This window comes from Pteropus alecto, unplaced genomic scaffold (genome assembly GCF_000325575.1).
Source record: "Pteropus alecto unplaced genomic scaffold, ASM32557v1 scaffold86, whole genome shotgun sequence".
NCBI classification, from domain to species: domain Eukaryota; kingdom Metazoa; phylum Chordata; class Mammalia; order Chiroptera; family Pteropodidae; genus Pteropus; species Pteropus alecto.
Genome location: NW_006442109.1, coordinates 27,069,158 through 27,082,371, shown reverse-complemented (window position 1 = coordinate 27,082,371; position 13,214 = coordinate 27,069,158). Strand labels below are relative to the sequence as shown.

At 35.6% G+C, this 13,214-nt stretch overlaps 1 protein-coding gene across 12 annotated transcripts in view; it reads left to right on the top strand.

Moving 5' to 3' along the window:
• The window catches only part of GANC (glucosidase alpha, neutral C), a 60,734-nt gene that overhangs the window by 25,888 nt on the left and 21,632 nt on the right, over positions 1-13,214 (top strand). For 10 of the 12 annotated variants that reach the window (XM_006920460.3, XM_025038728.1, XM_025038726.1 and 7 more), the window contains 7 exons: positions 108-343; positions 1,110-1,236; positions 2,112-2,191; positions 3,932-4,075; positions 5,223-5,319; positions 9,810-9,911; positions 11,038-11,281. In XM_006920460.3, coding sequence (XP_006920522.1) covers positions 108-343; positions 1,110-1,236; positions 2,112-2,191; positions 3,932-4,075; positions 5,223-5,319; positions 9,810-9,911; positions 11,038-11,281 — 1,030 coding nt within the window. Of the gene's footprint in view, positions 1-107; positions 344-1,109; positions 1,237-2,111; positions 2,192-3,604; positions 3,723-3,931; positions 4,076-5,222; positions 5,320-9,809; positions 9,912-11,037; positions 11,282-13,214 lie in introns of those variants that run through there. The other 2 variants (XR_003042645.1, XM_025038733.1) reach the window with 2 other exon arrangements.

Sequence of the window (13,214 nt, the reverse complement as noted above, 5' to 3'; positions counted from 1 at the left end):
AAGTACAAGCTTAGTGATTGGACCCTGTAAGCATTTAGAAAATGTTTGTCAAATGTAGAATTATCATTGTGGTAGTTGTCTGCTCAATTGTCATCTTCCTCTTTTAGGCACACAAGCCATGCCCCCTCTCTTCTCCTTGGGGTATCATCAGTGCCGCTGGAACTATGAAGATGAGCACGATGTAAAAGCAGTGGATGCAGGATTTGACAAACATGACATTCCTTACGACGTCATATGGCTGGACATAGAGCACACTGAGGGCAAAAGGTACTTCACCTGGGACAAGAAAAGATTCCCAAACCCCAAAAGGATGCAAGAGCTGCTCCAGAACAAAAAACGTAAGGTAAAATAAGCCAATACTGCAGAACCTTTTAATTACAAAACACTTTTTAATTTTTAAAGCTTGCTTGGCACATTAATAGAGAACTTCTGATTAAAAAAAAGAAAACGGCCACAAAAAATAGTACCTTCAAATGTAATTGAAACTGTGATAACAGAATAGCTACAATGCAAAGGCAGTTACACCATCCACCCCTGCCTTAGTTGTCTAGGTCCCCATCAGAATGAAGGGGCCTGGCATTCAGGCCCATTTGTTGTGGCCACCCTGTAACGATGTGCTGGATCCCCTGCCCACAGGGAGCTGTGATAACAGCTTTTCTCAAACCTCCCCCCTCATATGCCTGTACCATTGGATTTGGGTTTTTTTATTTGTTTTTAATATGCTAGATTCCTCTTTTCTTTAATGTTTGCTTTTGTCAGTGTTATCTTAGCCTCTAGATGTCTTTCTTACCCTCTAGATATCTAGGAAGCAGGGACCTTGCCTACTTAACCCTTTATGTATAGCACCCAGCACCATGAACAGATAGAAAGTTAAAAAATGCTATCTTTAAAAAACATATATTGGTCGAGTAGCAATAATTACAAAGGAGTATTGGCATGGTTTTGACATCAAAAAGGTTACAGGGTTTTACTGGTATCTGAAATATTTCAATACTAGTAATAGTTGTTTCTGAGTAAAATTTGAACCCCTGAACTATGATGAAAACATATAAATGAACATATAGCTCATATAAAACTGATGAGATCTTCAAACCTTTATGTCCTGACAGCTTGTGGTCATCAGTGACCCCCACATCAAAATTGATCCTGACTACTCAGTGTATGCTAAGGCCAAAGAACAGGGCTTCTTTGTGAAAAATCATGAAGGAGGAGACTTTGAAGGGGTATGCTGGCCAGGTAAGATATTACTTTATACACTTACATTACCCTTGTTCAGTCCAAATTAATGAAGGTTTCATGGCCATCATTCTTCTTCCTTATAGATGTCTCCTGCTATATTTTAAGCACCTTTAAGGAAAAGATGGTATTGCCTTCTTTTATATCTTTCATAACACCTGGTACAGTGTACTTTATATATATTTATCAATGAGTGAATGAAAACTAAACCAGCAACCCTCAGTGGCATGCTATTTCTCTAAGCAAATAAAAATGAAAAGCCTGGGAATGAGAAAAGGAGAGGAGGAGAAAGGAAAAGGATTCTGTAGCTTCTCTATCTGTGATTCTTCTGTGCCCTGTTAGTCCATAGTTTTTGACTTCCCAGCCTTTCATGAGTGACCTCAGGTACCTCTGGCAATTCTGAATTCTTCATCTCAGAAATTATTTGTTTAGAGCTTTGGTAGAGACTCCTCCAGGACAAAAGGAAATCACTCTGTCATAGCACTCTATCACAAATCCCTGCACTGTAGAGAAACCCCATGTATTTTTTCCTCCCTTTACCACTTACACATCTCTGTTCTCTTTAAGAACAGAGAGGTCACTCCAGGATACTTGCCATCCTTATTTGGGTAATCTTAGTGAGGGACAGGCTCCATCTTGATATTGTTAATTGGCATTCCCCTGCGCCTCTGGAGTTGAAAGATCTAGTGATTGTCCCTGGAGGCCAGCACTACTTTCATTTGCTTCTTGCTAGACCGTGCCTCGGTATCAGCTACCTTTTACATTTAATGTAAGGTATCTATTGATTACCCAGTTTTCATATATTCTTCCTTATAACACATCTTACCATGAGAACCACTGTTCCTAACAGGCTGTCTACTCTTCTGCCTCTACAGGTCTCTCTTCCTACCTGGATTTCACCAATCCGAAGGTCAGAGAGTGGTATTCAGGTCTTTTTGCTTTCTCTGTTTATGAGGTTTGTTTTTATTCATTTGCTCTTTCCTAGTTACTTGCAATGATGAAAGAAGGAAAAAAAAGTGATTAAGTAGAACTCTGCTTCACTGAGTAGCCTTTGATAAATAATGCTTATATGAAAAGGCAAGGATGGCCTTTACAGACTTTGGTGATGCTGAGAGAGGTGCCATATGTATTATTAAATGCACAAAAGCTGTGATTTTGACCTCCATAATATATCAAAGTACTTAATAATAGAAATATATTATATTTTCAAATCACTGAATAAATTTTTGTATCAAATAGCATTGTTTAAAGATGATTATGATATATGTGAAAATATCTTGCAAAGTATAACATGTCATTAAAAGTAAGGCATAATAATAAATCGATTCTTAAAATATTATCAGAACCACAGAGAAAACTGGAGAGGCCACATCTAGAGAACTATTTTCAACCATTATGGTGATGATGATAAAGATGGCTAATATAAATTGTATTTGCTATATGCCAAGTAGTGTGCATTTATCTTCACAATAACCCTTTGAAGTTGAAACTACAATTAACTCTAATCCCACAGATGGGGCCACTTAGGCATGAACAAGTTTAAAAACTTGCTAAGTTTCCCCACCTAGTAAGTGGCAGAACCAAGATTTGAACTCCGGTCTGTTTGTCTCCCAAGCCTGGCTCTTAATCACTAAACTCTAGTTTCTGAGCATTATACATTAGAACACAGAAAACAGCTTAGAACAGGAATGAACAATGCTTGAGCCAAATGCTTTCATGTTCCTAGTGTCTATGGCTGCTTTCATACTACCATAGCAGAGTCAAGTTACTGAAAAAGAGGCCTTATGGCCTGCAGTGTTGAAAATCTGGCCCTTTCCAGAAAAAGTTTGCCAACCTAGCCTTAGAGGGTGCTAAAGATGAATAGTCAGCTATTTGAAAACCATGTAGCCTTGTTCATAGAAGTACACGTTTAGAAATCATTGGAGGTAAAAAGTCAGAAGAAAACAATAAATACCTCCAGGTATTTAAAATATTATTGTGTGGGTGAGGCAGCAGAGGTATTTTGTGGTATCCCAAAGGCAAGCTAGGCTCTATGAGAGGATGTTACCAGGAACAGGACTTTCAGAATGAGCTGCCTGAGGGACTGCCTGTCATTGTAGCCATTGAGTCAAATGCTGAGAGATCAGGGGTTCTATAAAGGGATTGTAATACCATGTTAACTACCCCTTCCCACTGTAAATTGAATAGTTCTATGTAGAACACAAACTGTAGATCATGCTAACAAACAGGTATCTTAGCTGTCAAATCTCACAGTATTAGAAGGAAGGCAGAACTTTGTCATGTACAACTATAATTGCCCTTCCTTCAGTTAAGAGTTGTAGCAGATGATATAGAGCCTAATTGTGAACATTCACAACCTTTCCTGCGGGGTTTTTCCAGGTAGAACTTGAAGTGGACTTGCTGGGCAATGTGTATGTCACAGACAATATGGCACAGTATTCTTTCATTCATCAACAAATACTTACCAAGAACCTTCTGCAGTTCAGGTACTATTCTAAGTGTTTGAGATTTATCAGTAAACAAAACAGACAAAAACCCCTGCCCAGTGGAGCTTTTTATTCTAGCAGAGGACAGAGCAAAGAAAATAAACATAATAAATAATACATTAAATGGAGTAGGAAAGAGGAATAGGGGCAGCTATCATATTAACATCATCACTGTAGGAGTATTATCTTGACCAAGATTTACTTTGTAGGGATCTACTGACATCCTCTACATATGGAATGACATGAATGAGCCCTCTGTCTTTAGAGGGCCAGAGCTAACCATGCATAAGAATGCTATTCATCATGGCAACTGGGAGCACAGAGAACTTCACAATATCTATGGTTTTTATCAGGTAAGACATTCAAAAAGAAGCCAACTGGATGCATGTGCCCTGCCTTTTGGGCTGGGTTGAAAGTCATTTCTTTTGTAACAGCCATATCATACTGTTCATTTCTCTTTGTATGTCTTTTCTGACAACTGCAATGAGTCTTATAAGATTGTATCTAATATAAGACTTATTATTTTCCCATTTGCATCTTTGCCTTCTATAATGAACTTGATGAATTTACAGCTATTGTGAGATTAATGAGAACATAGAAACATCTTCCTTGACAGGAGCCATTAGTAAATAACATTGGATCTACCTCAAAACTTTCTTTGAAGTAGGAAGTACATAAATACATAAGCAAAGGCAATTAAAACAAATGTTTTGAAATTTCACAAATGTCTAAATACATCAAGTCTTACATTTATACCAGGGAGTAAGATTTAGAACATATGTACACGATTTCAATAAGTATACTTTTTAAACATAGAAATCCCTCCATAAGTACTTAGCCTTCTCAATAGAAAGTGGATGCCAGTCACATCCAGAAGACTTGGCAGTCATGTTTCCTAATTTATACCCAGGGTTCTTTGTTGTTTTCTTAATGTAACTGTTTTTATGACCCTCCCACCAACTGATATTTTCCAGTGGGAGCTGCTGGCTAGATATAGCACCGTTTTCAGGTAGACTATGTTTACTTCTCTAATAGCTTCTTGATATAATTGCAAACTAATTTAGAGAATTGTCTTATGTCAGTCAAGGCCATTCAGTTAACCTCTCTAAATCTCAGTATTTTCATCAATGAAAACTATTCCAGAGGTTATTGTGTAGATGACATGAGAAAATCTTATAAAATGCCTTCCAATAGTAAGTACCAAATAAATGCTAGCTTATTATTTACTATTATTTCATTGCCAATTTAATCAAGGGAAATTTTCCATTTGTTTAATAGGAGAACTTAGGGTAGTTTCATTATATCATAAACATTTTTTAATGGATTTATTTTAATATTTTCCATTTCACATTCCCACCTACTATTTACTTTTTGTATATTAAGGAGTTTATTGGGGTTATCTACACAATGCCCTAATCCAATCACCTGTTTGAAACTTATGCTTTTATTTATTTATTTATTTATTTTTTGTTTATTAACTCTTCTACTTTAATTTTGTAGCAAATGGCTACAGCAGAAGGACTGATACAGCGATCTAAGGGAAAAGAGAGACCCTTTGTTCTTACACGTTCTTTCTTTGCTGGATCACAAAAATACGGTAAGGAATGGTTCATATGATCAGACTTAAAAACACAATTTAACAACTTGTCTTTTTGACCATTTACGGTATATAGAGCTACTAATGCCTTTATTTTCAGTAGCCATTAGATTGTAGAGTGATGTGCCCTGAAGTATGCATTTTGTCCTATGAGCAGAATAAACCAATTTTAATAAAGTTTAGTTACTTGTTTCCCACTGAAGAAATGGCCACTTAGTTTTTGGGTGAATGACTTCAGAATAGCTCATTCTGCTGGGATGATCATCTCTGATCCTATCTCTGTGATTTATCAAAACCAGGGAAAATATACTTCTAACACATTCCCTCAACCACCTGTTTCACTTAGCAATATGGCTTAAAATAGACCTGGCTGTTGCTTAAGGCCAGGGTCATCTATAACTGGATCCAGTTTACTAGCTAATGCAGATCTAGTTCAACTTAACCTGTAGCAGGAAGGCTATTTTAAGTCCCCTGGCCTTGCATAAATAACTTGTTGCATAGGTCCTAGTTTGAGGAATCCAGCCTTAACTCTACCATAGACATTACTAGGCCTCCTATTCTACCGCTGAAAACCAGCCCCTGTGATACTCAAAAAAAGGCCAAAATATTATCATCTCAGGCAAAGATTCATATACAGAAATTCTTACCACACCATTAGTTCTTGAAACAAAAAAGAAAAATCCAAATATGTAACAATAGGGAGTAGTTATAAAGGTATGGTATATTTATATGATAGACTATCATAAACCTATTTAAAATAGTAGCCTTAATTGCATGAAAAATGTTTGTGACATCATGATAAAAAAAAAAGAATGCCTAAATGTTTAGGTATTATCCCTATTTTGTTAAAATGTGTGTGTATGGATGTAGTAATCTAAACCAATAAGTATAGTATCTTGGTGATTATGAGTAATTTTAATTTTCTTCTTTTTACCTATCTATTTTTCAAATTTTCTACGAGCATCATTTTTAATCACTAAAAAAAAAAGTAGTTTTAATGAAAACATTTATAAACAGCAGTTAAGATAACAGAACATATGCATACTGAGTTATCTTTGATCTCTTAGATATTGGCCCACTGCCTAGTCTTCTGTGTTCTGTGTGAAGCTATCAGCCTTGCCCCACAGAGTAGCAAGTGAGGCATTACAGAGAACACTATTGTGTTAAGTCTCATGCTGAAACCAATAGCCAGAGAGAGCTTTTGATGAAACAAACATATGAGACATGAAAAACATTTGCATGTTTACATGAACTTTCTTGATAAGAATGTCATCATTTGGATTTAAAAATCTTTATGCAGATATATACATATCTCAAAGTCAAGGAGAAATTATTAGAGTACTTTTTAAAAAGAACAGCCCCTTGAAAATATTCTTCTTTGCTAGCCATAGGACAGCCTAAAATTTCTATGGAAGATTAAAACAAAAATAGCTATCAAAACTATTTCGATAGCAAATAGACAAAAATGCTTCAGGAGTAATCCAGATTTAATAAGATTTTTTTCCTTTTATATATTTTTTTAGTGGTATATATTCTTATCTTCACAAACTTTTATCAACTATACAGTAAATAAGAGCACTGGCTTTAGAGTCAGACTGCCTGGACTCAAATCCTGCCTCTACCACTTAGTAACTCTGTAACTCTGGGTAGATTATGATATCCACTGTTTGTCATATTTCCCTCACCTGTAAAATGGAGTTAATAATAGTGTTTACCTGGTAGAGTTGTTGTAATGATAAAGTGGGATAATACAGGCAAAGTAGCTCAGTAAAGACTTGATCAATGTTAACTTGTTATTGCTGTTGTTATCATGCCTCCCCTGTATGGTCTGTACCACTCTTTTCAAATTATAGAGGGGTTATTCGTGGGCAAGGGAGACTACTCATTAGCTCAATGGAATAGAAAAGAGAATCCAGAAAGACTCCAGCACATATGTGATCAGTTAATTTGCAACATAGTTGCCAAGGCACTTCAATGGAGAAAAGAGTTTTTTCAATAAAAGGTGCTGGAACAATTGGATATCATGTGAGAGGGGAAAAAAAAAAAGAACCTCAACCCTTATCTCATACCATACACAAAAACTAACTCAAAATTGTAACTAAATTATAAAAGCTAAAACGAACAAAAAACTTCTAGAAGAAAACATAGGAGAAAATCTTTGTGACTTTATGATAGGCAGATTTCATGGATAGAAAACAAAAAGCATGACCATAAAAGAAAAAAAATGATAAATTGAACTTCACCAAAATTAGAAATGTCTACCTTTTCAAAGATATTGTTAAGAAAATGAAAAGTCAAGCCACAGACTGAAAGAAAATATTTGCAGTATACATATTTATCTGTCAAAGGACTTGTATCTAGAATATACACTTTTACAATTAAATAATAAAGACATTCTACTTTAAAAAATAAGCAAATTATTTAAATAGTTCATGAAAGAAGACATGTGAATGATCAATAAACACATTAAGCATTGAAAAGATGCTCAGTAATCACCAGTTATTAGGGAAATATAAATTAAAACCACGGGAGAAGCCACTACACACCCATTAGAGTGACTAGAATTAAAAAAAAATGACACTATCAAGTGTTGACAAAAGTTGTAGTTTGGAATTTTCTTAAAGTGTTCAACACACACGGAACATAGACCTAGCAATTCCACTGCCAGGTATTTACCAAAGATAAATGAAAACATATATCACACAAAGAGAATGTACACAGATATTTATAGCAGCTTTATCCATAATAGCCAAAATTTGGAAAGAATCCAAATGTCCATAGGTGAATGGATAAACAACTTGTGATATGTCCTTACTACGGAGTACTACTCAGCAAATGAACAGGAGAAATCTACAGTATAATGCTGAGTGAAAAAAACTAGAACACGAGTATACATTTTGTTTCCATTTATATGAAAATCTAGAAAAGATGAATTTATAGTCATCGAAATCAAATCAATGGTTGGGTAAAGTGGGTGGAGGGAGGTTTATGACCCCAAAAGAGCCCAAGTAAACTTCTGTAGTTATGAAAATGTTTTATACCCTGCTTATGATGGTGGTTACATGGTATACACATTTTTTAAAACTCATTAAACTCTTCATTTAAAATAGGTACATCTATTGTATGTAAATTGTAATCAGTAAAGTTGATTTTTTTTAACGTTTCTCCTAAAATCATACTTGAGTTATACTCAAAAATAAGTTCAATTTCAGAATATTTTCACAAAAGGTTTTGTAGATTTTAATAAGTTTTTCATATTAGAAAATTAATATATTTTCATTGAGGAAGACCAGAATTTGTATGTTTTAAGGTAAGAAAGAAATATTTTCCTTCCCAGACAAGAAAAAGCTAAAGGAGTTCATCACCACCAAACCAGTTATTATAAGAAACGTTAAAGGGATTTCTTTAAGAAGAAAGAGAAAAAAAGATAAAAATATGAATAATAAAATGGCAATAACTACATATCTATCAACAATTACTTTATTTAAAAAAATTTCTTTAAGTGTAAGTGGGTTAAATGCTCCAATCAAAAAAATATAGGGTGGCTGAATGGATAAGAAAACAAGACCCTTACATATGCTGCTGACAAAAGACATACACGGACTGAAAGTAAAGGGATGGAAAAAAATATTTCATGAAAATGGAAACAAAAAAGCTGGGATAGCAATACTTATACCAGACAAAATGGACTTTAAAACAAAGGTTATAACGAGACAAAGAAGGACCCAGTAATCTCACTCTGGGTATTTATCTGAAGAAATCCCAAACACAAATTCAAAAATACATATGCATCCATATGAACATTGCAGCATTATTTACAATAGCCAAGATATGGAAGCAATCTAAGTGACCATCAATAGATGAATAGATAAAGAAAAGGGGTACATGTGTACAATGGAATATTACTCAGCCATAAAAAAGAATGAAATCTTGCCATCTGCAACAACATGGATGTACCTACAGGGTATTGTACTAAGTGAAGTAAGACAGAGGAAGACAAATACCATATGATTTCACTTATATGTGGAATCTAAAAAACAAAATAAATAAAACGAATAATCTCATAGATACGGAGAACATTTTGACAGTTGCTAGATGGGAGAGGGGTTGGGGGATAGGTGAAAAAGGGGAAGGGGTTAAGAAATAAAAACTGGTAGTAACAAAATAGTCATGGGGATGTAAAGTATAGCATAGGGAATATAGTCAGTAATATTGTAATAACTATGTGTGGTGTCAAATGAGTATAAGATTTATCAGGATGATCACTTCATAAGTTATATAAATATCTAATCACTATGTTGTATGCCTAAAACTAATATAATATTGTATGTCAACTGTAATTGAAATGAGAAATTATTTTTAAAAAAGAAAAATGTTTTCCTTTATGTTAATTTGTCTATTATAAATAAGGAATCTAAATATGAAATTGAGTGCATGGCTGGTTTTTTTTGTTGTTGTTTTTTTTAATACTTTGATACTGGTGACCACAGGTGCTGTGTGGACAGGCGACAACATAGCAGAATGGAGTTACCTGAAAATTTCTATCCCTATGTTACTCACTCTCAGCATTACTGGGATCTCTTTTTGTGGAGGTAAGATAATATCCTCAGGCTTGAAGTAAGAGAAAATGAAAAGCAAGGGTGCTTTTGTCAAAGCTGGTCACAAATATCTTTTCATTGGCTCTTTTGGGCAGGGATAAACGTGGGAAAGAGAAAATGAGGAAAGCGAAGGGGAGTGGATTACAGGGAAAAGTGAAAGGATAGCTTCAGAGCTGTTTGTATCTTGTCTGAATGGAGGACATAAAATAAAATCAGAAAGAGAGCCAGAGTGCTGCTTTCCCTTATTCTCTGATCACTTCCTCCTTAAAGGCTCTTGGTAACTTTCTCTTCCTGAAACATAACTTTTCTTCTTGAAAGAAAAATGGAGTGAACTAGAGAATTTAGCAAATCAGAAATCAGCCCTACAGAAATCCTGTATATTCAGCAGGTTTAAAATTCTGTGCCATATTCCACTGTTTAAAAATATATATTTATCTCTTGAGAAAGATAAATTTAGTTAAAATAAGATTCTCTACTGCACTGCCTTCCTTGAATCCTAATAATTCTCTACAGATGAGAGATCTCAGTATGGAAAGTGTTCAGCATGGCTGTACAGTTCCAGCTGCTTGTTTTCTGTAGGAATAGAAGCTACTTCATATCACTTTTTCAATAGATGTATTATTATGACACTGGTCTCATACAATAAATGCAAGGAATATGTATCCTGTTTAAGGTCCAAACATGAAATTCTACTTAGACCTCTAATTCTGATTATCTGTTTCTCTTTAGTTATTTCTATAATTTTGATCTTGCTTTAGCTGTTGCTTTCAAAGGAAATCAGTTGCCAACTCTCCACCCCCACCCCACCCCACCACACCCCTTAACACAGGCTTACTGAATCAGGCAGACATTTTGCAATTTCTGGGTTCAGGAACATACCTGAATGTTGATCTTGCAGTAAAGCCTCTGGCCTTTTGACAAAAATGGAATATTCAGAAAGTATTGTCAGATCCCCAAACAGGCTGAGTTTTTTACTATGTGCTCCCTAATTTGAGGCCATGATCATTTTGAGTACACATACAGCATCTTTCTCCTGTCAGTCTTCTAGGCCTTATTTTACCTGTGTACATCATTTGTAACAAGCCTGGTCGCCTCACAAAGCCTTTCTTTAACTAATCAGCTGATGTAGGTGGCTTCATCGGGAATCCAGAGGCAGAGCTGCTTGTGCGTTGGTACCAGGCCGGAGCCTACCAGCCCTTCTTTCGTAGCCATGCCACCATGAACACCAAGCGACGGGAACCCTGGCTTTTTGGAGAGGAAAACACCCGGCTCATCAGACAAGCCATCAGAGAACGTTATGCCCTTTTGCCCTATTGGTATTCTCTGTTCTACCGTGCACACGTGACTTCTGAACCTATCATGAGGTAAATAGGCTTCACCAGACAGAGGCCCCAGCAACCAGTGTAACCAGTCATTGAGGAATGGAGTCAATCGGCTTATTGAGCAACAACTGTGAGCAGGATACTGGCAGTTGAGGTCACAAAAGATAACTAGATTCCCTGCTACTTTGTGATTCCAATGTTAATATTTGATATGAAACAAATAGAGATTTTTCAAAGAAAAAAGAAGTGACTTTGTAACTGAATTCATTCAGAATTTAACCTATAAGCATCCTCTCACACTTTATCCTGCCAGTCTTAGGCTCTACCTTACCTTTAGGGCTAAAACTTTCCAAGTTTGAGGAGAACATTTTTCCTGGTATATAGATTATATTGCAATTCTATTTTGATGGCACAATATGAAAAATCAGCATTCTAAGTTAGAGAATGATACACACACAGACACACATAGTACACCAAGATTTCGGGATCAGCTGTTCCTAAACCTGGCTCAGATCAGAATCACTTAGGAACTTTTTTTATTAAGTTTATTGAGGTAACATTGGCTGATACAATTATATAATTTTCAGGTGTATATTATAATTTGACATCTGTATATTGTGTGTTTACCACCCAAAGTCCAGTTTCCTACAGTTACCATATATTTGATCCCCTTTACCTACTTCACCCTCCCTCTACCACCCTATATTTGACCCCCTTTACCCCGTCTACCTCCTCTCTCCTCTCCCACCCCCTACCCTCTGGTAACCACTAGTCTATTGACCATGACCATGAGTCTCTGTTTGTTTGTCCTGTACGTTTGTTGCTTTTAGGTTTATATCCTACATATAAGTCACATGATATCATATGATTTTCAACTTTTCCTGTCTTGCTCATTTCGCTTAGCATGATAATCTTTTTCTAAATCTCACTGATCTGTGATTCTTTGCTGCATGCTAATTGTACTTCTGCATTATTGCCCCACCCATGCTGCTGGAGTGACACTGGAGTTCACTTTTCGGATATGGGTTTTCAAGTCTTTGGGGTAAATACCCAGTAGAGGGATTGCTGGATCATATGGTAGATCCATTCTTAGTTTTTTAAGGAACCTCCATAGTGTTTTTAAGGAACCTCCATACTAGTGAGACTGCAAATTGGTACCAGCAGTGTATGAGGGTTCCTATTTCTCCACATCCTCTCTAGCATTTGTTATTACTTGTCCTGTTGATTATAGCTATTCTAACAGGTGTGAGATGGTATCTCATTGTGGTTTTGATTTGCATTTCCCTAATAGCTAGCGAAGTTGAGCATCTTTTCATATATTCGTTGGCCATTTGTATGTCCTCTAGGGAGAAGTGTCTGTTCAGGTCTTCTGCCCATTTTTTGATTGGATCGTTTGTTTTATTTGTTGTTGTTATTGAGTCATATGAGTTCTTTGTATATTTTGGATATTAGGCCCTTATTGAAGGCGTTGCTTGCAAATATATTTTCCCATTTGGATGGTTGTCTCTTTACTTTGTTTATGATTTCTTTTGCTGAGCAGAAGCTTTTTAGTTTGATATAGTCCTATTTGTTTATTTTTGCTTTTACTTCCCTTGCCTTTGAGGTCAAATTCATAAAATCCTCTTTAAGTCCAAGGTCCTTGAGTTTAATCCCTATGTTTTCTCTATGCATTTTATTGATTCCGGTCTTACATTCAGGTCCTTAATCCATTTTGAGTTAATTTTGGTGTGTGGTGATAGACAATATTCTAGTTTCATTCTTTTGCAAGTGACCTTTCAGTTTTGCCAACACTATTTATTGAAAAGGCTTTCCTTTCTCCACCATGTGTTTTTGAATTTTTTGTTGAAAATTATTTGCCCATTTTAATATGGGTTTACTTCTGGACTCTCAATTCTGTTTCACTGGTCAATGTGTCTGTTTTGCTGCCAATGCCACACCATTTTTATTACTGTTTTTTTTTTTTGTATTGTAATTT